The following is a 27,259-nucleotide window of genomic DNA, read 5'->3' as shown; positions in this document are numbered from 1 at the left end:
ATCCAAATCAATTAGTTCTTCATTTTAGAGCAACTTGGGAGTTTTAGGCAGTTGCTAGTCATATGGTTGAGTTAGGCATGGTGAAGCACAAGTAGGCTGAAGCAGCCCCTTTGAACAATCTGGCTCTGCTGCTTATTGCTGATGCTTCACAGTTGTGACACAGAGTATGGTTTCTGTCTGCTGAGCAAAGGATTAAAAATACATTCAGTTCATCAGTTGTGGTTTGGGCTAATAAGAAGCAATACTTTCATATCTACACATCTTCCATGTCTGCTGATTACTGAGTCTGATTTGGTGTGTGTTGATGTATTAGGTTTGTGCCCAACTTTCTGAATTATAAAATTATTCTTATGCGAGAATTTTACCATCCGATAAAACAAAAGTGCTTAGCAAAACTAGGCTGGATAGTCAACTGGTTTGTTAATTTGACAATACGTTAGTGCAATGTTGTTTTTATCAATTTGTTCCTTTTAGTTTGATGCTTAGTAATTTGTTATTTTTATTTGATGTGCAGTCTGTGGTGTATTTGCACAAAATTTTACTGAATATTCTAACCAGAACTATTTTCAACACTTATTCTGGCTCTAGCCTATGTATATCTACTTCCCATGTGGTCAGTGAATCATATATGTCCTGCATTGCTTCGATTTTTGTTATATTAAGCATTAATTAGAACTGACCTGAAGATACATGGAACTAACTAGTTCATATAGTCAGTGACTTGGATGTTAGGGCAGTTGCTATCAAATCAGAGATGTTTGGTGCTTAGTGCCGTTTTGCTCTCATTTGAATGTACTGACTCTGCACACTGTTGGTAATGGAGAAATCTGGGATATTGGTTTAATGGTGATCAGAGACATTTTTGTAGGTAAAAAATGTCAAATGCTCAAACGTTCTACGTAGTCCGAGCTCTTCAGTTATAAATCATCAGATGAGGTACAATGAAGGAAATATTTGTTTGCCGGACTTGATGGTTGAAGTTACCAACTTATCACTCCTAAATTGCTCGCTACCAGTTGTTCCTTGGATATGCTACGGTGCGTTAGCTTCATTCTGCTGGCGTTTTTTTTTTTTGATAACATGCTGGCGCGTTAAACGTAGGTTGTTCGGATACTTCCACCAAAATGGACAGGATTGAGAGTGGAAGTCGTGCAACACATTCTCACCAGCATTCAGAACCTTGCAAGGCTCGGCACATTCAATACAGACTACTCTTCATCAGCAACTAAAAGTAGATTTCATCCCATCTGCCTGAGGCCATTACCTAGGCCGGCCCATCCTAATGACTAGTTTCAGCCCATATGAATGCTAGGAATTCCCGAATGCGATCTTGCTGGAGCAGAGAGGGAGAGAGTTATGTGCACGCAATCAGTAACAGGATTACAAAGCCTAAATGCTACTACAGGATTAGCTAGGCTATGGCGTGCACTCAAGTCAGAATCAAGCGTTCTGATTAAAAAAAAAAGCCAGAAGTGGGTGGCAGGTCTCTGACATTCTACGCCTCCTGCTTTAGGTTCAGTCGATCAAAAGAAAGTTAAGCATTGTATCAACAGTACATGCGATCACTGTAGCTCTGATTAACATCGTCCCAGTTTCCTAAAGATGCTATTCACCATGAGAAACTGCAGCTCACAATTCTCTGTGCACCAATTATCCTTCATTCCATCTGATTCATTGTAGACAACTAGACATCGCCGGAAATGGCGTACGTAGTTGCACGTTTCAGACTTGAGGGAGGCTCGTAAATCACCAAAGTTCAGGAACAACAGTGTGCAAGTCTCAACAGAGGAAGATCCTTTGTCACTCCTCAATCACTACCAGTACCATCTAGTACGACAGCAACCATCCATCAAACTTTTTTCGCTGATTAAAACCCCAACCACTAAAAGCCCGTTTGGACACATGCAAAACCATGGAATCTCTTCTTCTTCTTCTTCTTCTTTTCTCCTTTTGACAGTGAGGATTATGCACCTTGAGTTACACTAAAAACACTTTAGACGCACATGGCCCTGGCTAATGAAATCAGTGGCCGTTGGGAGACAAGGATGTACCACACATAAGCCGTCCTCAACGCCTGGACCGGTTCTGAAAGTGACGAGATGCTGCTGTCCGGACCCCCCCAATCTTGCTTCCGGTGCACGAAGGCCGACGGGTTCTAGGGCGGCTCGATGATTTGGGCAACAACTTGACGATGACCCATTCCAGTTTGCTGGCCTCGTCAGCCTGCCTAATCAGACTCAATCATTCCCGGCTCTTAGCAGGAAGGAAGGATTGGACTCTGCAGGAGGCAGAATGCGCTGAGTGCTTGCAGCAGACCTTTTCTTTCAGTCATTGCAAAATTGCACGAGGAATGAGGACTCTCTTCTGCAAAGAAGCCTGGTCAGAGATCAAGCCAAGTCAAACACTTTTGATATCGAAAGAACCATAAAATTCTCTGACGCTTTTGCTTCATGGAAATCAAGTGTAGGGCCAAACGGTAGGCGACAAGTACATTTATGACATATTTATAAATATCCTAGCCTTCGGATTTTCAACACATGATGCGCGGTCACTGTGGTGAGAATGCAGAGATGCAGTCCATGTTCCGTCGGTCCCAAATCGGACGAGACACAAAGCGAGTGCTCCAACCGCTTCTCCTCAAACCGACGAGGACAAGCGAGACCAGAACAGAGCAGTTCTCAGAGGGGGAAGCCTCCAAGAACTGGCTTGATGAAGCCGCCAGTGGTTAGGTCATTGCTTGATCACAACACATGTCCTGAACCACCACATTGTTGCTGCTGGATTGTCACATTCACTTCCCTGATGCTACCATACCAACAATCCCCAGCTACCGATACCTGACACCGTGACATAGCTTCGTACGTACAATCATGGCACAGTTGTCTGGTTCAGATCCTAGCTAGCGTCAGAATGTGCACTGTGGTCAGCAGTATTAGAAGGTACCACCAAAACCATATTTAAAACGTCGAAAGAAATGGGGAGGCTTTGAAGTTTCGTCAACAAAGGTGTGAATTGCTTCAGCAAAAATTAAGCTAATTAAACGTGAACAAAAGAATCGCACCTTTTTACCATTGTGTAGATTGTACAGCAAGCAAAAGATGAACTAAGCAAAGGTTTCTTTCTTTCTTTTTACAGATTTCTTAGGGGGAGGATCAACTCCGGTGAGAGAGTGTGTGAATCAAACAACGCTGTGGCAGAGGCTGGATTTCCACTGCGACTGCCTCGTCTCAACCCACGCCAAGAACCGGTACACCTTGCCGAAGACGCTCAGGAACACCAGCCCGGCGACCAGGCTGTAGGCCGCCACCCCGACGCCGCCGCCCTCCGTGGCCACCCACCCGACGAGGTAGACCGCGTCGGCGGCCACGAACACCCAGCCCACGGCCTCCAGCGCCGACCGCGTCCACGCGCTGAGCCGCTCCTCGCCGTAGATGCGGCACACCATCCTGGAGCAGAGCGCGAAGATGATCGCCAGCGCCGTCTTGGACAGGCCCCGGTACTGCACCGCCGTGCCGCCGACGACGAGGGGCTCCATCCGGCACAGGCACGACGCGCACTCCCCGGAGAAGCGCGACCACCGGAGCGCCTCGAGCCCCGTGTAGTAGGGCAGCACGACGGCGTCCAGGTAGAGGCTGGCGTGCAGCACCCCGGACACGGTGGACGCCTCCAGCACCGCGTACCGGACGTCGCCGTCGGCCTCGTTCCGGAACGCCAGCGCCGACGCCTGCAGCAGCAGCAGCAATGCCGGGCCGAGCTGCGCGAGCGGGAACACGGCGTTGATGCGCTGCCCCTTGGCGAGGGCGAGCAGCACCAGGGGGAGGAGGAACGGGCCCGAGGGGAGCAGGTACTTCCTCTTGATGCCCCGGACGCCGGCCGCCGGCGCGCCGCCGCCGGTGCCCCGCACCAGGTCGAGGACGGTGAAGGCGAGCGTGGAGAGGAAGCAGTACGCGGCGAAGGCGGCGACGAGGAACCCGACGGCGGCGGAGTAGTCGCCCGGGTAGGAGCTGTCGCAGTAGTAGTGGTAGGGGCAGGTGACGAAGTCGGTGGTCTCCTCGAGCTGCCATCGCGTGCACTTGAGTATCTGCCTCGTCACGGCGTCGCCGCCGCCGGCCGCTCTCCACGCCGACCGCCCGGCACCGAAGAGCGGCGAGAGTATCTGATCATAGGACATGGTGGCAGCAACCAGCCGCTTCTCGATCGACGCCCCCCTGCAGCTCTCTGCTCCTTGTTCTTCCTCCTCCTCCTCCTCTTCTTGTCCTGTTCGCTATATGCATGCCTGCATTTGGTAGCCAATGATGGCTTGCTTTCAGAGGCAGCTCCTCACCCTCCTCCCTCTGGTTCCTCTTCTTGGAGTTGGAGGCTGGTGTGCTGCTGCTGTTGCTTGTAGGTGGAGGGAGGGGGTGGGAAGTTCGGAACCGGATAGGGAAGGTTTAACTGGCAACTTTGTAGGAACTTGACAGGCATGCCCTTTAACCTGGATTTTTCAAACATTGTGTGCTAATCAAAGGATCACCTAGGAAGGATGTCTCTGATGACTGATGGCAATAGCATGGATTAATCGGGGGTGTAGGGGCGTTTTGGGCATAATGGCGTTGGTGGTTTGCTGTCATGGTGGTTGGGGTGAGGAGGGGATGGAAGCTGATGTATTTGTTTGACTTTGTTCCTTTGTCATGCGTTGGTAGGCCAGCAAAGGGAGAGAAATAGTAGTAGAGACGAGGAGAAACGTTTGTTTACATGTACCTTGGTGTTAGTTAATGTTTGTTGGAGGGTTGTATTTCCTCTGAGCGGTTTGTTGGGGTATTTGGTGAGGATATAAAGACCAAATGGCCAATCCACCTCCCTTTTGTAGTGCATGATTAGCATCTACTAGCTAATAAGCCAGTCTCTGCATGTGTGTATGTAACCTATGGTTCTTCTCAGCTTTCCAAAACGGTTTAGACTGGCAGAGGCATGATGGAGGTATCATTTGGATTCCAACGCAACAAACAAGACACCCAAATCTTTTATTCGCCATGAGAATTGAGGATGATGATTCGTTTGTTTGGGACTCGAGAAAATTATTCTGGTTGTTGGCACAAAGCCAGGTAGGCCATGATCCTGGATCAAAGGAAGAAGTGCTGTGGCGGCCCTATGGTGTGGTATCCCAGTCTGTAGCTTGCACACTGCTGCATGTCTGTCTCTGAGATGGTGGCCGGATGTTTCTGCCGCACAACGCGTCCTCTGATCTTTTTCTTTTTTCCTTTTTATAATCCGAACAGCTTTGGATCTTCCCGGGGCTAGCTCTTATGATACTCACATCATTCGCACAGATGACCCAACCGCTCCGTTGAATACGCATACATGTCAAATGGATATGGGCATGCATCATGTGGGGAGGTCGCGTACTCTTTGTTTATTGTTGCCATGACCGAGCTCTGCTGTTCTCTTCTGTTCCTGCCTATCTTCTTGCCAAACATGTGCTGACACATGAGATGGATGGATAAAGGTTGGCTGGAACTTGGGGGCTGCAGCTTCCATGGCAGCCTTTGTTGCAGAAAAATTGAGCGAGCTCTCCATCCGGGCAATTTACAGGGAATTTTAGCAAGTGGCCTGTTTCTAGTTTTCTACTCCATTGCACGAACAAGATGGTTTCAGCAGGCTTGAAGCAACTGCAAATTAAAATATCAAGGGACAGTGAATCTAAGCCTATGGCCTCTGCCTGGTCAAAAAATAGGACCATGTCTCTGAAAGTGACTGCTAGTACGTATTGTGAGACATCCTACTCTCCTACATCGGACCACACCACTAAACCAGAAGGTCTCGACATCAAGCGTCAGACGGAGCATTATATAGTATGAGAAGATGCTTCTTGTTCATATGACTCGTTGGTCCGAGCCTGCCTGCATCATAAGTCCAGCGACAGGCCCATACTTAAATTTAAGCGTACACATCAGAACGTTCCTCGGAACGTCTAGTTCCGAGATACAACCTTCGCAGGTCAAAAGGCCGGTTGCATCAGAGAGCAACGGTTTCGACCGCAAACACGAGTAGAACCAGGAATCAGGAGTGATCCATACGGCATATGGAGTCACCACTCTTCCGTATAATGACCGGTAAATCAGACTGCAAGTTGTTCCATTGGATGAACGAGACCTCATTGTTTTCTTCCGAGCAATGAATAGATCACCTATCATGCTGTTCGTACGAGGGTCCAGAACGAAACTTGAACCAAACGCACATTTCCAAGATAAGAAAGCACTTTGCCACGTTCCGGACTTGTATGGGGAGGCGATGCCAGGCTGGGAACTGACAACACGATGCGGCCGCAGCAGACTTTGATCGCTGAAAGATACATCCACCACCCTGCAAGTCTGTTATGGGAGCAGGTAAATCTAAAGGCGTCCTACTTATAGCTTAGCTCCAATCAGGCATGGTGTGGTGTGATGTAGCGGACGAGGGCGACCTGGGCCGAGGCTGGAGCCTGGAGCAGGTAGAGGCCTGACAGCGAAAGGGCTTGGTCGGTAGGAGGTGAAGAGCCATCCCCACATGCTTCTATTGTGGCAGATGGAGATGGAGCCAAGGCAGCATGAAAGGATATTTCACTTGGCTGATTGATGGTTGTGGTGTGTGTGCAGCTAGCTAAGGCCAGTCTCAGTTGGGGTTTCATGGAGAGTTTCATAATATTAAATATCATCAAATTTGCTGACGTGACAAGGAGAAAAAAGTTGGAGTTTCATGGGATGTGAGGAGAGTTTCATCACCATGAAACTCATCTGACACAGTTACCTAGTTCCTAATCTAGATATCTGTGCTCATGAAACTCCTACTGAGGCTGGCCTAATAGAATAGTTTCTTGTCGATGCACGATGGAAGGATGAAATGACTGAGCCTTCGGAACTGCATCGACCTGCAGGCTGCAGCAACAAAGTATCCGCAGATGGATTCATCATCATAATGCAGACGGCAGGTGAGATAAAAGAAATGGAAAGAGTGGTAAAGAAGTGGACCGATCGTTGGGGCAGAGTAACAGACATGATCATGCAAAGGTTGACGGATACCCAGAGTCTCCCTCAAGTAGGATCGCTTTCTCTCAGTGCAGGTAGGGATGAAAGCAGGAACAGGAAGATCCCGTACCGACCGACACCGTATCCCGTATATACCGATCATATATCGAATTTCCGGGGAAAAAACGGAAACAGCAAAAAGTTATAGGAAAACGGACAGGAGCGGGGTCGAATTCAGGTGAGGCACTTTCCTGACCGATTCCACGGATCCCGTATTAATACGGGAAATTCCCGTCAAGAATCCCGTTTATGTTTTCTTCTCAGACCCAACAAGCAAAGCTCCTCAATATTTTAGTCCGGCCCATCAACTGAGGAGCGTGGAACACATTCGCTGCTTGTCCCCCGCCTTTAGGTCCCGTTTTATAGTGCACCAGCAGACACCTTTCTATGTGCCGCCCTCCACGCAAGGGGCTAACTAAGGACGCGGCCCACGATGGCCCAAGCATTCACGAAGTGACGAAGGAGCAGAGGACAGAGCAACAGGTTTCATCAATTTTATTTCTTTTCTTTTCCTTTTTTATCTTCTTATACAATTCATTCCTTTTATTTTTTTCATGTATAAGTTATACACGGTTGTAACTACTTTGTTGAGCTAAATGTTTGAAATGGTAACATGTGGTGGTGTTTCCGTTTTGAGTTTTCGATTCCCGATCGTAACCGGCTTATTCCCGATCGAATTATTCCATTCCCGATATCCCGTAATATCGGTTTCGTATTCCCGTCCGGCGTTCCCGTTCTCATTTCCGTTCCCAACAAAAAAATATGGTTGCGGGAATGGTTAAAGAGTTTTCCCGATCGTTCCCGACCGTTTTCATCCCTAAGTGCAGGTGCAAACAGCATATTAGAGATAATAATTGACCAAAAAAAACCACATGAAACTGTCCTCCAAAAAATGAGATGTTTTAAACAGTCAATATTAGATCTATGCTTCGAAATGAGCATATAAAAAAAATCCAGACACAGTCAGCAAAAATTGCCACGATTTGTCATAGATGACTTAGAGAGTTAGGCCACATTGTTTGGACAATATAAGCTACTTATGAGATCAACATATCAAAAATACCCTTAACATCCAGGAATGCAGGGCTTTCCCCAGTTAATTGGGAGGTACAGCAAACTTTTTTAAAGAAACATCACAACGTTTCAAGATATCAATTGTCTGAATTCGGAAACCAATTTGCCTTCTAGTAATGCAAGAACAGGTTATTACTCCATAATACAGGTTCGCTGCCAGTACATTCTGAAAGCTTGTTCACAAGTATACAAACCTGCCTGGACTTGTTCGTAACATTCTCAGTTTAGCCAAAACTTGTTTTCGATCTTCCCAATTGTGCTAAGTCTAAAAAAAATAAATTCAATAAATATTGGCAATAAAACATTATATATAAACAATGCGAAAAATAAGAATCATGGATAGTCAACTAAAGAGTCAAATGACTTCACGGAGTTGAAGTGCACCAGCAGTCCTTAAACTTTTCATGCGGTGTCATCTACTAGGTCCCTAAACTTTATGTGAGCCACTTCGGGTACAACCGTACAAAGCTCGCTAATTAGCAAAAACATGGCGCCTGACATGCAAGGGGCATGATAGCAGCTATGTATGATCCTGAGAATGTAGTACGGCATCAACACATTTCAGGCTCCATTCTAGAGTACCACATACATAATTGCTTGTTAATTAGGGTGATTGGGACCTCCAGTGCATTTTTAAGTTTATCAGGGACCCTATGGTACCCCATGACAACTTTTAGGGCCACCCACTTCACGTGTATGGATAGGAACTTCTGGCTTGAAAGAAATTTAGGAGCTATGGTCACGGCTAGGAACTTCTGGCCTCAAAGAAATGCAGGGCATCAAAATACAAGCTACTTACATTCAGAAGAAAAGTGTTTATTGATCGTGAACCTACTTCCTCCTATCATCAGATTACTGATTATTGAACAGATATACATACAAAACTGACTAACATTGAGCCTAAAAGGAAATTGGTCTGACAACTATCCATGTTTGAGGATTTGAACAAATTACTACAGAAAAACATGCTTCATGCAGGTGTTCATAATGCTCCACTCTGTTGCACGGATACACCAAGAGGGTGGTGTATCCGTATCCGGTACGTATCCAATACGGATACGCCCTAGATACACCTCGGATACGTTCCAGGCCGTATCCTAAAATTCTGGATACGTATTGGTATGGATACGTGTATCCGATACGTGGTCTAAACCACCAGAGGGAGGCAGAGGAGGAGCGATGGCCACTGCTGTGGAGTGCGAAGGGGAGGCAGAGAAGCGGCGGCTGCTGCTGCGGACAGGAGGTAGAGGAGGAGCGGCGGCCGTTGCTGCGGAGGGGATGGGGACGCAGAAGAGGGGCCGCGACCGGAGGCAGAGGTCTCTCCCTCACGCCCTTCCCTCTCGCGCCGCCCCTCTGGATCCGCGGAGATTGGGCCCGTGCCGGGGGGCCCGCGTCGAGACGGCGGCCTGCGGGGCGGGGCTGGGCATTCGGTCTAACCGAGAAGGAACCGAACCGAACGGTTCCTTGAATTTCGGTTCCCAACAAATAGGAACCGATCGGTTCCTGCAGAGTCCAAGAACCGACGATTTTCGGTCTCGGCTAGTTCGGTTCGGTTCCGGTCCTCACCGAACTAACCGAGGCTTCCAGCGCCACGCCCTCGCTGCACCCGTCGGGGACCGCCGTCGTCGTCGCGCGCCTGCCAGTGCCAGGGACCGTCGTCGTGGCGCTGGGGAGGAGCCGCGCCGGCCGGATCCGCTGCGGGGATCGGGGGAGCTCGTGCAGCCGCCTAGCCGGGGTCGCGCCGGCCGGATCCGCGCGTCGAGGACGGGATTCGGCGGCGGCGTGGGTCGACGGAGGGTGGGGTCCGGCGGCGGCGGGGCCCGACGGGCGATGGGGGCAGGCTGCCGGGGGTCGAGGGCGGTGGGGAGGACGCGAGGAGGCCAAGCACGGAGGCGCCAGTGGTCAGTGGAGACGGAGGGGGCTGGGAGGGGTGGAGAGCGAGGAGGCCAGGCGCCAGTGGAGAGCTAGGGTTTGGTTTGGGCCTTTGGTATTGGGCTTAGTGGGCTGAATGTTTCATGGACTTGGTTCCCTGGTTAACCGAGGATAAAAACCGAACCGAATCAAGAATTTCGGTTCCCAAGGAATGAGAACCGAAATTCTCGGTTCCGGTTCTTTCGGTTTCGATTCTCGGTTAATTTTGCCCAGGTCTACGGCGGGGCCGTCGCCCGTGTTCCGCTAGGCGGAGGAGGCAGGGCTGGCGGCAGCAGAGGAGGAAGAGGAGGCGGGGGCGGGCGGGCGGAGGAAGAAGCCAGGGGAGATGGTCGAAGGAGGAAGAAGAGGAGGCAGGGCTGGCGGCAGCGGAGAAGGAAGAGGAGGCAGGGGCGGGCGGGCCGAGGAGGAAGAGGAGGCATGGGCGGGCGGGCGGAGGAAGGAGGCAGGGGAGACGGTCGAAGGTGGAAGAAGGACTGAAGGAGAGTAGATCCGATCGGGGTGAGTGGATAAGGGGAAGCTGGGAGGTGGGCTGGGCTGTTTTAGTGGGCTTTTGTCCAAAGTTAGGCCTATTGGCTGCTTATTTTTTTTCTTTTAGAGATATATCTGATTACGTGATATTTTATATATAATTATTAATTATTCTAGCCGTATCCCTGTATCGGTGTTTTTTGAGAAAATGCGTATCCGCGTATCCAATACGTATCGTATCCGATACCCGTATCCGTATCCGTGTAACATAGTGCTCCACCTTAAAAGATGTTTACAAAAAAAAATTATTTCGTAATAACATGGATGACAACCACCTTCTTGTTAATTTCAAATTACCCATTACAAGATTTCATGTGACCAGGCTGGGTAAGGTTGAGGTTGCTGCTGTCCACGTCAGCATATTAGGTAGATTCTTTGTACAACTTTTTTCTAGGTGGAGTGTTACTAATTTTAGAATCAGTACAAGCATATTTCATCCTTCTGCTATTTGAAGTCTACAATTCAAAGAAGATCAAAACTCAAAAACTTTTATGATCAAACGATAATGCAGAACAGGATATAATTAAAAGGATAGTATAAATATGAAGTTATCCGGGAGATGAACCTTACAACGTCGTGCCACGGCTAGCTTTTGTTTCTTGCATCCTTACGCTGGTAAGTAAGATTCTAACATCAGTTGTGTTTTTGCATGTTGTGGAGACACGATTTCAACAACAAGATATGTGAACTTCCATGTCCGGTCAGAATTATCTTTGAACATCTCTGAGTACACCTTTCCTGCTCCATGTGGCCCACGGATGAGAAAGTTCACCTGAACAAATGCATGTGAGCAGCCTAAAAAGAGCTATTCAAATATACAACTTACATCAATGCAACCTTAGCGCCCCTCCAATTAGCAAAAGATTGCCTACGAGCACATAAAATTGTAAAGGGAATCTTCTCTGGTGTTGACACTGCCTCAGGATTAATATTAGAAATGAAGGCAATTAATTCCCCCTCTTAGTACCTCTCCCTATGTTATGATTCACTAGCTCTTTCTATGCTGCTTGCTCTTGTTTATGAGAAATCATTGGCCCATTGTCAAATGCTGCTAAGGCACTAAAGAATTCCCAGAGCAGTTTCCCAAAAAGCTTGCACAACAGACAGCACAATTGTAACCAGTAAAGTTGTCCCTTTCTAGATTTGGCGACAGTATACCCGTACAAGTAAACGGCACAATGGAAGCAGACACAGTAGCAGAGACAAGAGTATATGCTACCTCTACATGTTCAACACCATCCTCGTCTGTCCAAATCTTATTTGGAATTCGTTGCCGAGCTGCACGGTTTCTAGTTTCCTGGCCATATCCAGTAATAGGGTGGCCAATTCTTCCCGTGACCTGACAAAATATATAAAAGTAATTAGAGAGGGAAACTAAAACTACCTAAAGGAGAATGACATGATCACCAAAAACCTGGCTATCACTCTGAATTCTTGCTAGAGCTTTCCCAAATATCTTGTACCTGTAGGGTGGTAACAATGCACAAGTGTTAACTAATAAGTGATATCCCTTCGACTTCAAGATTATATATTTATAGCACAGGCATTGTCGGTACCCTGTAGCAGGGATACCCACTTCTACTGCAGCAAGGCAGGACTCGCGTAGTTATCTGTAATTAAGCCATAAGGGGCGGAGCAGCCGGGCCCCACGGGTCAGGCTCTGACCTCACCGTTCTGGAGGGGTCCGGTGACGCCTCGTGTCCCTGAGGAAGGGAAGCTCCGAACCAACAGCCGAGGGCTCGGACCCCCCTTAGAGGTCCGAGACCTCCAGCATCCATCCGGACCTCCCACGCGCGAAGAACCAACATAACGCCGGGGGGGGGTCCGGAGCCACCGCGTGTCCCGCAGGCACGGGCGCGGGCGCGGGACTTCCGCTCGAAGACTCGCCCACCCACCGCATTCAATGCGGGTGGTTGAGGCGTGCTCTGCCGCCACGGCTCGCGGGGCAGCCTTTGTCAGTCCTCACTGTAGACCGCGAATTACCGAGGTACACAGTGAAACCGCCTGCGCCGCATCCGCGCAGAGCCCGTCTACCGCATTAATTGGATACGACGGCACGACACTTTTCCATCATGTCGCCTACGCCGCAAGCTACACGGCCGTTCAGCTACACTGCAGGCAACGCCGCACACTACACCCTGGGGCCATTTCGACAAGACAGGACAAAGCACGCCGGTCGGAAGATTCCCACGGACAAACCGGGGAAATCCGGGGATGAGATCTCCTTCGCCTGCAACGCCATAATGTATGAACAGTACGCTATTTTATACTGCATTGTTGGGCCCATCTGTCGGGGTCCCAACGGCCATGTACGCGCCTCCCTTGAGATATAAAAGGGAGGCGCTCGCTGCACACAAGAGAGAATTCTTTCCAAGCTCATCCAGACTCAGGCAATACAGCACACAGTGGACGTAGGGTATTACGCTCCGGCGGCCCGAACCACTCTAAACTGGCTGTGTTCTTCGTGTTCTTCCAAGAGATCGAACTAGTCCTAGCTAACCCCCGAGTACTCACCCTCTGGGCTTAGGCGGGTGCATTCCGCCAGCAGCGGCCGCGTCCTGCTTGGAGCTTCACCGGCCCCAACGACTGCAGCAGGACCCACCGCGGAGAGGGGAGCGACCTGACCCAAGAAGCCCTGGAGGTCCTGGTGCGGGCGGTGACGGGGGAAATCTTCATCCCGGAGCACCTGATCCTTCCTCAGGGTGTCGTCCCTCTCTGCGAGGACTCACGCCTGAGGACCGCGGTGCTGGCCACCCTGCCGACCCTCCCTCGACGACGGTGGGCTGGCCGCACGCCAGACTGGAGGCGACTCTTACCGTGGGGTCCGGATCCCTGGCGCGTCCAGGGATCAAGCCGCGCCGAGCGCCGCGGGGTCCGGCCCTATTGCCAAGGGCAAGCAGGCCGTGGCTGGTAGCGCCGCCACGAGCGGTCCCAGCCAGGCCCGGAGCAGCTACTGCGCGTCATCGGGGGAAGAGGGCCGGCGCAGGTTGCACCAGGGCAACGGGACCCCAGTTGTGGAGCCCGCCGTGAAGCGTCAGAGGATCGCCGGGGACGCGGGCCAGGGTAGTTCCCGGCCCCCCAGACCTCGCGGGACCCCCGGAGCAGCCGCGCCGCCGCCACCACCGCCGAGAGATGCCTCCCCCCGGCAGCAGCAGCCACGGGTTGCGCCTCCGCTGCCGCCACGGGAGCAGTAGCAGCAACAGCGGCATGAGCAGCCACGGGTTGCGCCTCCACCGCCGCCACGGGAGCCGCAGCAGCAAGATGCGCCTCCGCCGCCGCCACAGGAGCAGCAGCAGCAGCAGAAGCAGTCGCCGAGCCTCCGTGGGCGCTGGAGACCCGGCGCTTCAGGGTAAGTGTTCTTCCGTTCACTTCCCTTATTCTTGGTGCTCCGCTTTTTACTGAAGGCTTCTTCTCTTTGTTTGCCAGGGCCTCTCGTCCAAGCAGTTCTTCCACTGCCGCTGGCTCGTCAGCAGGGGTCCAGGCGACCGGGGCCTCGGCGGCGACGGCGGGAGCGACGGCGGGAGCGGGGAGCTCGGGTGCAGCTGCTTCTGCTAACCCGATGGCGCCCGTCGTGGCGACGGCGGGTGCGCCAGCACCAGGCGAAGCAACGCCCGACACGGCGACAGCAGGTGCGCCAGTGCCAGGCGCAGCAACGCCTGACGCGGCGACGGCGGATGCGCCAGTGCCAGGCGCAGCTGCACCCGACATGGTGGCCCCCGAAGCTCCCGACGTGATGGCCCCCGAAGCTCCAGCTACGGCGGCAGCTGTGCCGACACCAGGCGCAGCGACGACGAGCACAGCAGGAGGGCGCAGCAACGGCGAGCACCCCGGCAGCCGAGGTCCCGACGCCTGAGCCGGAAGTTCCCACCCCCAGCTCCGAACCTGCAGCAGAGGAAGAGCTGGAGGTGGTCTCTGGAAGGTGACTCCTGCAGGGTCCCCCGGAGGAGGAAGCGGCTCCCCTCCCCCAGGTGCTGGTCCGGGTCCGGCAGTCGATAGAGGAGGCGGCCTTCCGGCGGGAGTGGGCAGCTCTGGAGAGCGAGCGCCAGCGCCTCGGCGACTAGCACACCCGCCTGGAGGCGCGCACGAAGGCCGAAGCCTCCCTTGCTGCGCGTGTCCGGTCCGAACTCAAAGCCGACCAAGAGGCCTACCGAGCCAATCTTCGGAAGGTGTTCGACCGGGAGTTTGCGGTAGCAAGCCGGGAAAAGGCCCTGGCGCTGCGGGAGGAGGCTTTTGTCAAGGAGGTGACCAGCCTCGCGGCTCAGCGGTCCGAGCTTAAAACTCGCAGCCAGGGTCTCGAGATCCGCAAGCAGGAGCTCGACAAGCTCTCTGAGACCCTGCAAGGATGGCGCGAGCAGCTGCAGGAGGCCGCCAGCAAGCAGGCTGTTGTCGAGTTGGAGCTTGAGGAGGATAGGAAGTCCCTTGCGAAACGGGAATCCCTCACCGCCAGCATGGAGCTCCAGCTTGAGCGCCAGCGCGAGGCCCTTAAGTCCCTGAAGGAGTCGGCGGCGAAGAAGAAGGCCGAGCTCGAGGAGAGGACCCGCGAGGTGGAGGTGGCCAAGGCAGCACTGGACACCCGGGTGCAGGAGGCGGTCCAGGAGGCGGTCCGGAAGCTGCAGGAGGACCAGCGCGTGGGGGCCCAGCGAATCGTCGACTAGGCAAGCGAAGCAAGCTCAGCTCTGGTGCCACTTGGGATGAGTCCAATCCAAGTGGAGGAGCCGCCAGCTTCGATTGCTGACGCCCTCCCAGTGCTGAACTCCTCTTCGGATAGACTCCGACGTCTGGAGCCGGTCCTTGCTGACCAGCTTGAAGCCGAGGGCCGCGAGCTGATCCGGATGGTGGCGGAGCACATCCTGACCTGCCTCCGGAGCCACGACCCGGCCATTTCGCTAGCCCCCGTGGTCGATGGTCCAGTGGCAGAGACGGAGGCCACCGCTCGGGAAGGCATGCGGGAGGTCGTCGACTTCGTAGCCGCCTACTTCAAGCGGAAGCCTGCAGACTCCTGAGCTGGACATTGTACTTTTTTTTGCGTTATGTAACAAATATTGTACTTGTTGAAATTTTAATAAAGGAAAATTTCAACTTAGTTGTTTGTCAGTTGCTCTGGTTGCGGTATGCAGCACCCCGGCGCCCTGGCCCCCTGGCAGATAGGTTCAGTTGTTAGAGCCTATCTGCCATCCGAGCCGCAGAAGACACTCCAGACCCAAAAATGAGGTTGGACAAGCGTCCTTGGGCATAGGTGTAGCATAGATTGCAACTCGAACGAGCGACTTATTCCCTGTATAGCAGAAAGACTACAGAGAGGAAAAATTAAACTCGCTTGTATGGTAGTAATGATACTGCAACTTAGCTATTTGACACATGCAGAATCGATCCGTGATGTCTGGCTCAAAGCGAACGCTCCGACCCCCTGAGAGACAAGCTCAGTTGTTTTGAGTCTGTCTACCATAGAGACTGGACCTCGATCTGCATGGAGCCTTATAGCGGATGCCGGGACCCCCTGGTAGGTAGGCTCAATGGTTTGAGGCTAGCTACTATCAGTCAAGGCTTAACCTGCGTACCACTCAAAGTTACAGCTTAGTAGCAGGCCCGCGAGGCCTATTCTGGACCGGCCCCCAGGCTAGTATGAGGTCCAGAGCTCCGGATGCACAGGTCCAGGCAGTTCAATGCTTGTTACAGAGTGGTGGAGTGTGTAGGCTTAGGGTGCGGAACCAGGCTAAGGCGCTACACAGGGCTCCGGAACACTCCAGGAAACAACACGACTTTACCGGACCTGGCTCCGACGCTCCAGACCCCTCTTAGCAGTGGGTGAGGTCATTCTGTCGTACTCGATCCTTTGAGATATGGAGCTGGACATGCCGTGTAGGACTTAGGAAGCCAACCCTTGGGCTAAAACGAGGTCCGGGCCCCTAATTACCCAGCTCCGGGTACTAGAGCACTCGTTACAGGGTGGTGGAGCGTGTAGCCTTTGGGTACGGAACCGGCTAAGCGGCTACACAGGACTCCGGACCACCACAGGAAACAAGCACCCCCTTTCCAGAGCAGGTCCCTAGGGGTCCGGACCCCTCTCCCAGCAGCAAGAGGGTCCGAACCTATACGGCAGTCCAGCAACTCAATACAGATCTTAGCTCTAGCGACCAGAGTGGAAGTCCGCGCGGGGTTAGAAAAGTAAAATCTCGAGAATCGAAATGCGAAATAAAATTTTGACACAAAGGCAGAACCGGGGCAAATATTTCCTTTGCAACTTGATATACATGGCTTGCACGATGGATGCCAGAGGCCGGGTTTACGAGGGCGGACCTCTACCGTTCTGGGCCGCGCGTTAATGCTAGCCGACGGTGCGATGGATGCCAGAGGCCGGATTTAAGAGGGCGGACCCCAACCGCTCTGGGCCGCACGCTGATTCTATCTTATTACAAAGGAAAATTTCATTTCCCTGCTCTGCCTAAGTGTAAAACTTACGCAGATGCTCCATTCAGGAAAATTTCATTTCTTCTGTGGCAAGGCGAACGCATCCGGGCCGGCATACTTCTGTAACCTTGAAGGGCCCCTCCCAGCTGGGGGAGAGTTTGTGGAGCCCTGCTCGATTCAGGATCCGTCTCAGGACGAGGTCGCCAACCCGGAGCTCCATACTGTGCACGAACCGTTGATGATAGCGTCTGAGCGCCTGGTTGTAGCGTGCATTTCGGATTTCTGCTCGCCACCTTCGTTCGTCAACGAAGTCCACATCGTCACGCCACAGCTGTTCCTGCATGGATTCGTCAAAAACCTGGACCCGTGGTGAGCCCAGTGGAATTTCCGGGGGAAGGCATGCTTCAGCCCTGTAGACCAGGAAGAATGTAGTCTCCCCAGTGGCTCGGCTGGGTGTGGTCCGGTTGCCCCATAGCACGCACGGAAGCTCATCAACCCATTTGGCACCATGCTTCTTCAAGCAGTTGTAGGTGCGGTCTTGAGTCCCCTGAGGATCTCTACATTCGCGCTCTCGACCTGTCCATTGCTGAGGGGATGTGCCACAGACGCAAAGCATAGCTGGATGCCGATGTCCTCGCAGTACTTTTGGAAGAGTCTGCTTTTGAATTGGGTCCCATTGTCCGCGATGATACGGTTTGGGACGCCAAATCTGCACACAATGGACTTGAGGAATGCGACTGCTGATTTTCTTAGTGATATTCATCACATGGGTAACCTCCGGCCACTTTGTGAACTTATCGACGGCGACGTAGAGGAACCGGTACCCGCCGACGGCCCGGGGGAACAGCCCCAGGATATCCACGCCCCATACGGCGAATGGCCATGAGGGCGGGATCATTTGCAGAGCTTGAGCCGGTGTGTGTATTTGCTTTGCATGGAACTTGCATGCTTTGCAGGACTTTACCAGCTCAGCCGCATCCTGGAGTGCTGTCGGCCAGTAGAAGCCATGCCGAAAGGCATTACCAACAAACGTGCGAGATGAGGAATGACTTCCACACTCGCCTCCATGGATCTCCGCGAGCAACTCGCGGCCCTCTCCCTGGAAAATGCACCGCATGAGGATACCATTGGCGCCACGGTGGTAAAGATCACCTCTACCACCGCGTAGCGTTTATCCAATCGTATTATACGCTCAGCGGACACATCGTCATCAGAAAGGATATTGTCTTTCAGGTAGTCCCGGATCTCGGAGATCCATGCATCGGGAGCTCCCTGAGCAGGTGGGAGTGGCTCTATGAGGTCTCTAGGATCCTCAACAGAGCTCACAACCCAGGGCGGGCATCACAGGTGGAATGCCGCCGGGACCGCTAGCTTCGAGGTGCTAGCTTGATCCCCTTCACCCAGTTCAACAGACTGGGCAGTAGGTCTCAGCAACCGTCTTTCAAAGACGCCCTCGGGCATGGGTGCCCAGGTAGATGCTCTCGCGGAGAGATCATCTGCTGCTGAGTTGAGTTCGCGGGGAACATGTTGCAGTTCCAAGGCGTCGAAGTCCTTCTCGAGCTTCCTCACATGGATGAGGTATGCCGCGAGCTGGGGATTGTTACAGCTGCAATCCCCGCGGACCTGCTTGATGATTAGCTGAGAGTCCCCCTTCACCAGAAGCTGCCGAACCCCCAGAGTTGGGGCTTGTGTCAGGCCAAAGATCAGAGCTTCGTACTCCGCCATGTTGTTGGTGGCCTTAAACTCAAGGTGCACCGTGTACTTCAGCTGATCTCCATTTGGGTCGATGAGGACCACACCAGCTCCAGCCCACTTCTTGCGGACGGACCCGTCGAAGAAGAGTGTCCAGTGGGGCTCGGTGAAGACTGGTGTCCTGATTTCCGGTTCCGGGGGTCCGGCGTTGAGGTCCGGACCCCCAAAATTGCTTGGGGAAGGAGTCCATTCCGCTCTGAAATCAGCCAGGATTTGGCTCTTGACTGCATGGCGAGGCTGGAAGTCCAGCTGGAACTCAGCCAACTCTGCTGCCCACTTGGCGATGTTGCCCGTTGGAGTTGTGCAGGATAGCTCTTAGCGGGTAAGAGGTCACTACGACAACTCGGTGTGCCTGAAAGTAATGGCGCAGTTTCCTGGACGCAATAAGTATGGCATAGATAAGCTTATGCGTCTCAAGATACCTGGCCTTCACCTCGTGGAGGACTTCACTGACGTAGTAGACCGGCTTCTGGACGGTCCGGACCCTGGCGACCGGGTCCGGTTCGCCTTTGCCCACCACGTCAGGTCCTTGGGCCCCTAGTGGTTCTGGGTCCCCACTAGGACGAGGCTCCTCCGGACCCCCTTGTCCGGGGTCCGGACCTTCAGTCAGAGGAATGGCCGTCGTACCCCCATGTGCGGGGTCCGGCTCACCATCCTTGGCCGGGGAGGCCCTGGTGTCCCCCTGGCGAGTTTGCTCCGTCCTCTTGGCGACCAGCACCATGCTGACCGCCTCTGCAGACGCAACAAGATACAGAAACAACGTCTCACCTGGCTCTGGAGCCACCAATACTGGCAGTGAGGTGAGGTGCTGCTTCAGTTCCTGGAAGACTTGTTCAGCCTCTTCGGTCCAAGAGAATGGACCGGACCTCCTCAATAGCTTGAAGAAGGGGAGGGCCCTCTCAGCCAGCCTCGATATGAAGCGGCTAAGAGTAGCGAGAGATCCAGTAAGCTTCTGGACGTCCTTGATGCGGCCAGGAGGCCACATCGCCTCGATCGCCTTGATCTTGGCTGGGTTTGCCTCGATGCCTCGATGTGAGACCAGGAAACCCAGCAGTTTCCCTGCCGAGACACCGAAGATGCACTTCTCGGGATTCAGCTTCGTGCGCGTGGCGCGTAGCCGGTCGAAGACGAGGGACAGGTCCTCAACTAGTGATGACCCTACCCTAGTCTTGACCACAATGTCATCAACATACACCTCAACAATATCTCTAATTAGATTACAGAAGATTTTGTTCATAGCTCGTACAAACGTGGATAAGGCATTCCTCAGACCATATGGCATGACAATATAGCAATAAAGCTCATCCACTGTTACAAAAGCAGTATGCTTCCTATCCTCTCTAGACATCTGAATCTGGTGGAAAACAGAGTATGCATCTAGGAAAGACAAAAGGTCGCACCCGGAGGTGGAGTCCACGATCTGATCGATACGTGGAAGAGGATAGGGTCTCTAGGACATGCCTTGTTGAGGCTGGTGTAGTCGATGCACATCCGAAGCTTCCCATTGGCCTTCGGGACGACGACCGGGTTGGCCAACCACTCGGGGTGGTGGACCTCCTCGATGAAGCCAGCGTGTAGCAGCTTGCAGACTTCTTCACGGATGAAGTTCTGCCGCTCCACGGACTGCTTCCGAGGCTTCTGGCGCACCGGCGTGGCGTCGGGGTAGATCCTCAGATGGTGCTCGATCACTTCCCTGGAGATCCCGGGCATCTGTGACGGTTCCTAGGCGAACACGTCGACATTTGCCCGGAGGAAAGTGATGAGCGCGTCTTCCTATTTCTCCTCCAGGTTTCCCGCGATGCGGGTGGTCCTGGAGGAGTCCGCTCCGATCTGCACCGTCTTCACGGGAACGTTGTCTGGATCAGACGGCTGGACTTTAGGTGCCTTTGCAGAAGCCCTGGCTTGCGAGGTGGATGGGTCCTCCTCGGATCGTGCAGCCTCTGCCGCTAGAGCATGCAATCTTTCAACTGCAGCGACGGCAGCGGTGCGGTCGCCCCGCACAGTGAGGACACCGGCAGGGGTAGGCATCTTCAGGACCAAATACCCGTAATGGGCAATGGCCATGAAGCGGTAGAGAGCCGGCCTGCCAATGATGGCATTGAACGGGAGGTTCACATCCGCAACATCGAACTGGACGCTCTCTGTGCGGAAGTTCTCCTCGGTCCCGAACGTGACTGGCAAGGTGATGCTCCCCAGAGGGAACACCGGATGTGGGCCCACTACGGAGAATGGGCGAGAGGGAGACAGCTTGGACTCCGGGATCTGCAGCTGCTTGAATGCTGCATAGCTGATGACGTTGAGGCCAGCCCCACCGTCAATCAGCACATGATAGAGCCTGACGTTGGATATGACAGGGGCGGTGACTAGAGGTAGTACACCAGCCCCGGCCATATTCTCCGGGCAGTCGGATGGCCCGAAAGAGATGGTGTTCATCCACCTGTGGTGCGGCGCCGCCTTCGGGACCCCCGGCTTCACCGAAAGGACCTCTCGGCGAAGGGTCTTCACGTCCCGCCGGGAGACAAGCTCCCAGCTTCCGCCGTACATTACATACAGCTTCTTGCGGCGCTCCTCGTTGTCGGAGTCGGAGTTGTCGGGGCGGTAAACGCCCTTCAGCTCCCGTGCGGGGGATTGGTACCCCAGCTCCTTCTCCCCGGCAGCGGTCTCGCTGTCGGAGGCCTTCTCCTTGCCAGGTCACTGGCGAGGAGGGGGTGAGCCGTCCTTGGACGACTGCTCACGCCGCCCACTGACCCGTTTCGCGAGTTTCTGGATCTCGCAGCAGTCAGCGGCGCTGTGGCGAGCGGTGGGATGCACTGGGCATGAACCTCCGCTGCCACCTTGCAGGCGCGGGCGTTTGCCATGCACATTCTGGCCCCCAGCCGCTGCCGCAGCAGCTGGTGCCGCTGGTGCAACGGCTGGACCGCCGGGTTGCAGCTCCCCGCGACTCCGGTTCTTGTTCTTCTTCTTCTTCTTGCCACCGCCCTGGGCGGTAGCACCGGAGCCACCAACTTTGGCGTCTCCGTCTTGGGGGGCTGAGTGCCATGCGCGGCCCTCAGCGGCCCTAGCACACTTGTCTGCCAGGGAGAAAAGCGTGGTAACGCTTTCCACCTCGTGCGTCGCCAGCTTCTCGAGCATCTTCTCATCACGTACCCCCTGACGGAAAGCAGTGATAATAGATGCGTCAGAGATACGAGGAATGGTACCCCGTACCTTGGTGAAGCGCGAGATGAATGCCCGTAGCGTCTCCCCGGGTTTCTGCCTCACGGCGTGGAGGTGAGCCTCCACACCATGATGCTGGTACGCACTGACAAAGTTCGCAGTGAACCTCGCACAGAGCTCCTCCCAGGACTGGATTGTCCCAGGATGAGCCAAGTCCGGGCTGGCCCGGTCAAGGCTATATGAAAGTAGCTCGCCATAACGGCGTCGTTACCACCAGCTGCTGTGATGGCGGTAACGTACACCTGCAGGAATTCCGACGGGTTAGTGGTACCGTCGTACTTCTCCGGCAGGTGTGGGCAGAACTTGGACGGCCATGCCACCGCGCGGAGGTGATCCGCCAGCGCGGCGCAGCCCACTCCAGCCACCGGGGTGCCCGCCTGTATCCGGGCGTTCACCGGAGGCTTGGGTACCGCTGCATCCAAGTCGGCGTTGAGGTTGCGGCCCTCAATGTTGAGACGGCGCTCTCGCACCCTCTCTACGGAGATGCGGGCGTCCTCATCCGCGCGCCTGCGGTTGAGCTCCGCCCTCAGGTCTTCTGTTCGTGCACCCCTCACCGTGGGGGAGCGCACGGATGCCGACGCACCGCCCTGGCGCCGGTGGTAGGGTACCACCGCATTGCCAGGCGGAGGTCGTTGCCCAGTCCTTGCAGAACTGGGGGAGGCCTGAGCCAGATGGAGGAGACGGTCAACGTCGTCCCGCCACTGCCTCAGGGCGTCTGGCGAGGCTGCAGCAGCCGGAGGGTTGCGAAACAACTCCCTAGCCGCCGCCAGCGCTCCGCCGCTCGTAGCTTGTGAGGGGGCTCTTGACGGGCGCCCTGACTCTTGCCGATGTGCAGCGCGCGCCGCCGCCGACGGTGGCTGCTCCACAGGCACAGTTGCCCCTGGAGCAGGAAGGCGAGAGGGGTGTGGCGCGGAGGACGCCACACCCTCTGTCATCTCCACGTCGTCCACCCGAACCATGGAGACGAGCAAGAGATGAACTGAAACCAGCTTCCCCTACCTGGCGCGCCAAATGTCGTGGTGTGGCAAACCACAGCCGGGTGACGGAATGCACCCGCCTAAGCCCAGAGGGTGAGTACTCGAGGGTTAGCTAGGACTAGTTCGATCTCTTGGAAGAACACGAAGAACACAACCAGTTTAGAGTGGTTCGGGCCACCCAGACTCACCGCACACCCGGACTCAGGCAATACAGCACACAGTGGACGTAGGGTATTACGCTCCGGCGACCCGAACCACTCTAAACTGGCTGTGTTCTTCGTGTTCTTCCAAGAGATCGAACTAGTCTTAGCTAACCCCCGAGTACTCACCCTCTGGGCTTAGGCGGGTGCATTCCGCCACCCGGCTGTGGTTTACCACACCACGACAGGCATTCTTCCAGGAAAAAATATATGACAAGGCACACTGAGACAAGGAGCAACAAATTATCATGTTGGATTTCAACTCTAGCCTGCCCCACCTTGCTTGGGACTAAAAGGATTTGTTGTCGTTAAGCTTTATTGGGAGCATAATGCAATGCTTAGTATATCCAGTAGTGAATCAGACCACTCCACAGGTTAGGAGCACCAGAATTAGATCCATGACAACGGAACATCAAGAGCAAAGCCTGTCATGGTATTTGGTTTCATCTTCATTTTTCAAAATAGTACAATTTTGTTTATGACAGGTAGCAAACCAACCTATATAAGCTAAAAACTAGGCTGGTATAAGCATGGCAGAAGCTGCAACAATAAAGCTTCCTTCTTCACCAAATTTTATTCTATGAGCCAAGGAAATGAGAAGTGTAGACACATGACCCTAAATAGACAGTAATGCGTCCAGATCAAGTTGGTGTGTATGTAAATTAGTACAAAGGACAAGTTCCATATTATACATCATATTAACTCCTGTAAACTTGTACAATGCACAAAAAGGCATTAGTATTTCCTATAGGAAAAATGACCACTACAAAACTCTGACAAAACTTATCAAAATATGGTAATAATTACTATTTATTAAAACGTTTGGTAATATCAAAATACAATTAGTCATAACTGTATCACTCAGCACTCTGCAAAGTTCAAATAGAAGCTAAATAACAAATGCAAGGGACTTACTCTTTTGGTTCAAATATAAGTTCTTTGAACACAGCATATCCAGCCAGAGCTGCAATTCCAAGTCCAGCAAGTATTACAAGACTGTAAGAAGCACCTTCAGTAAATGTCACTGGCTTCTCAGGTATATTGTAGGTAATATCATCAAAGGGATGTTCTGTAGTTGACAAGTCTTTTCCCTCCTGAAAACAGAGAAAACAGTCCTTTACAAGTAATAAAATATCATAAAAGTGTGCAACAACATAATTACACTAAGTTACTAACTATTATGCTTGCAAGTTGCAATATAATGAGCAAACATTCATTTGACTAATGAAACCAGTCATATCAATTTGCTAAGAACATACAATTTGGATCAAGAACTAAAGGACCAAAAGACCCCAAAAAAAACACTGACTGTAGCTGTCTTAGGTGATTAAAACTGCCAAGGCGTACAACAATAAAGAAAACTTGAAGTCTTCTCCAGCAGGATGCTGTGAATGGAAATCTGGATGACAGTAAACACAACACCCTCATAAATTCCAAGGAAATTAGTTGATTCAATATATGCTTTCTCGCATATTATGGAAATGTGTTGTAGGAAACAGCGCTGTAACTGTAACACTTCAAGTACTTCTTGCTTTGGCTAAATGAATTGCATAATTGTACTTCTGGCTTCGGCTAAATGAATAGCAAAATTGGGTCCACCCATATGAGTCCACTGAGATTATGAATCCATAAGGCAAGTATCTTGGGAGCGGATCATTATAACAGTATTTTCAACATATTAGAATCACAAAATTTGGAACTCTTAACAATATTTTATAAAGTTGTGGTTGTCCAAAACCACATTAGTACATTACAGAGGGTAATGCATATAAATTAGTCAATAGATGTGATCAGCAGTTGCACCAGAGTTCAGATGATCTCCGTGAACAGGCTGAACAGAATAACTAAAAGTTTATATATTGCACTTCAACCAGCCTTAGCAGCATGTTCAAAAATAAAAGATGAACCACAATCATTGTAGGTTATGCCAGCAATATTACATTAAATAGTTCAAATCAGCAAGCAGAAGTAAATAACGCAAACCTGTTTTGGATTCTGGTCCGAAGCTTTTGTGGAATAAGATGCAGATGGCCTTATGAAAGAAGGAAATGCTTTGCGGCACTCATCATGAGTGGTCAAAGGACCTGAAGTGTTTGACCTGGTCATGTACCACCTTGAGTTTTTCAAACATGAAGCTGGATGTTTTCCAAAGAAAATTATGTCAGCATTAACAAATCCTAACGTGGAGAAATAGTGCAACAGGATTATCAGTCCAGATAGAACAAAAAAAAACACATAAAGTTAGATAGTTTTCAAATGTCTGGAAATAAATGGAAATGATGAGACCAGATAACCGAGAACCCATTCTTTGCAAACCTAGCCATACATGCTCATAACATGGAATGTAAGTAGAATCAACTGTTAAGACATATTCGAATCAATTTTGTTAATTGAAAAACTGAGCAATTCACATCGGCTGAGCCATAATGAAGGGAAATACAAGAAGAACAATCACAATGTATCCAACTTATCGTTCATTTCACTACACAAGCAGATAGCTCTCTTATCAACACCCTTTAACTCCCCGGTTCTGAACAATTCTACATAGATATTCTTTTTGCCAATAAAAGATTTCATTCAAGCATATCCAGTGCATGAAAAATGTATTGCATACAGTCATACTAGATACAGAGTTGCAGTGGCAGTACATTCTTATGGAAGGTTTATACTAACCCAGTATGGCAGTACATGAGAGTTCTTTGAAGCATTTGTTGAACGTAAGATTGAGAAATATTGCATGACCATTGTAAAACATATACTGTAGCACCTTGTCCAGTTTTATCCAGATTATATACTAGCTAAAAAAATGCTAAGTTGGTACAGGCTCAAAAGGAAGCCACTGAACAATTTACTCCGATTTGCAGTGTCACCATACATCTAAAGGGTCCCCTAAATTAAAGGCTTGATAGGCATCCATAGTGTTTAAACTGTCAGAGATGCAGTATCCATCCAGCACCGCAAAACAGACACAGATTCACTGATGCAACAATAAGACATGATTTCATAGTGGCAATTTGATCAACCAAACACAGCTTTTAATCAGAGGTGGGACTTGACCTTCAGCCTTAGCAACATCCTGCAGTTAGACAGAGGAAATTACAATGTAAAGAATTTCCCAGAGCCAGAAGAATCAATATATTTCCAAATAAGAGATAAAAAAAATCCAATAAGGAATTCACAACGTGAAGAATTTCCCAAAATCCCCAAAGAACCTATGCAATCACAGATCCAGAACACAAATGGAATGGCATTTCCTACTTTCCGGATACCAGCACAAGCATTGCTTAAGGCCCTAAGCAGATGGACATAGCAGCGTTAGATGAATAGGCAGGCATTACAGAATACAACAATACTCCCAAGTAGTAGTAGCTAGTAAGCACAACCCTCCACAACAGCCGTTGCTTCAGTGGAAGCTAACACATAGCACCGTTCGGCACTTATCAAAAACCTAACCAGCCACAACACCGCCATCGTAGGCAGAAAATACAGCGGCGCCGATGGCAAAATCAGCCTGAGCATTCCATCGAACACCTAGAAAGGGGGGTTTAGAGGGGGTTCAGGGTTATCCCCATCGCTGCTGCGGGGTTACCTTGGAGATGGCGGAGCCTGCGCAGGGAGCGCGGGGCGCGTGGCGGGCGGACGCCTCCGCTGCGGTGGCGAGGAGGCGGCGGTGCTGGAGCAGCCTCGCAATCCGGGAGGCCATGGTGGGGCGTGTGTTTCGTTTACTTGGGGGAGGGGGTGGAGGGAGGGCTGGAGGCGTCGAGGGGGGCAGAGAGAGAGAGAGAGAGAGAGAGAGAGAGAGATTTGGGTCGCGTCCTCCTGGGCTATATTTTGGTGCTCCCTGCTCTGCCGCGACGGGTCGGAGTTTTTGCGCCTCGACAACTCGTGTCAGCCGGTGGGCTAGCCATTTGAGGTCATATAGGCGATAATCACAGATTCAACCATCACGATCTTATTACCTATCAAAAATAACCATCGCGATCGCTGTAAACTTGTAATTGACAGGGTTTTTAAAAAAAATTGTGATTGACAGAAGATCGATTCGGGTCCACTGCTTGGGTGTGTATCTATTTGATTTGTCAGTTACGGATTTTGGCTAAGACGTCTCTTATGTGGGGCTGTACTAATA

The 27,259-nt window shown here is 51.9% G+C and overlaps 2 protein-coding genes across 5 annotated transcripts; both read right to left on the bottom strand.

The window, feature by feature from the left end:
* Positions 1–3,027: 3,027 nt before the first annotated feature.
* On the bottom strand, positions 3,028–4,473 carry LOC120652988. The gene has a single exon (XM_039930974.1). The coding sequence runs from the start codon at positions 4,169–4,171 to the stop codon at positions 3,179–3,181; it is 993 nt and encodes a 330-aa protein (XP_039786908.1). The 5' UTR covers positions 4,172–4,473; the 3' UTR covers positions 3,028–3,178.
* Positions 4,474–8,005: 3,532 nt separating this feature from the next.
* On the bottom strand, positions 8,006–26,912 carry LOC120652986 (probable mitochondrial import inner membrane translocase subunit TIM21). 4 transcript variants are annotated; one of them, XM_039930969.1, is made up of 8 exons: positions 26,720–26,912; positions 26,188–26,206; positions 25,114–25,265; positions 24,046–24,224; positions 11,992–12,040; positions 11,797–11,916; positions 11,143–11,349; positions 8,006–8,382 (listed from the first exon to the last, which is right to left on the bottom strand). In XM_039930969.1, exons 1-7 carry the CDS (start codon positions 26,831–26,833, stop codon positions 11,185–11,187), a joined length of 798 nt encoding a protein of 265 aa, XP_039786903.1. In that variant the 5' UTR covers positions 26,834–26,912; the 3' UTR covers positions 8,006–8,382; positions 11,143–11,184. The 4 variants fall into 4 exon arrangements, with proteins under 4 accessions (XP_039786903.1, XP_039786904.1, XP_039786905.1 ...); XM_039930970.1 differs by having other exon boundaries at positions 8,013–8,382; positions 11,148–11,349; XM_039930971.1 differs by lacking the exon at positions 8,006–8,382 and adding an exon at positions 10,826–11,032.
* Positions 26,913–27,259: the final 347 nt, after the last annotated feature.

The sequence above is a fragment of the Panicum virgatum genome, chromosome 9K, assembly GCF_016808335.1.
Source record: "Panicum virgatum strain AP13 chromosome 9K, P.virgatum_v5, whole genome shotgun sequence".
NCBI lineage: Eukaryota > Viridiplantae > Streptophyta > Magnoliopsida > Poales > Poaceae > Panicum > Panicum virgatum.
The sequence above is the reverse complement of the archived record's forward strand: the minus strand, read 5'-3'. Positions and strand labels throughout refer to the sequence as shown.

Coding starts and splice junctions, on each gene's coding strand:
- LOC120652986 (XM_039930969.1), bottom strand. CDS start 26,833: ATGGCCTCCCGGATTGCGAGGCTGCTCCAGCACCGCCGCCTCCTCGCC. Junction 11,917..11,991: donor GAATTCAGAGTGATAGCCAG/GTTTTTGGTGAT, acceptor ATATTTTGTCAG/GTCACGGGAAGAATTGGCCA. Junction 11,350..11,796: donor ATGGTGTTGAACATGTAGAG/GTAGCATATACT, acceptor GCATTTGTTCAG/GTGAACTTTCTCATCCGTGG.
- LOC120652988 (XM_039930974.1), bottom strand. CDS start 4,171: ATGTCCTATGATCAGATACTCTCGCCGCTCTTCGGTGCCGGGCGGTCG.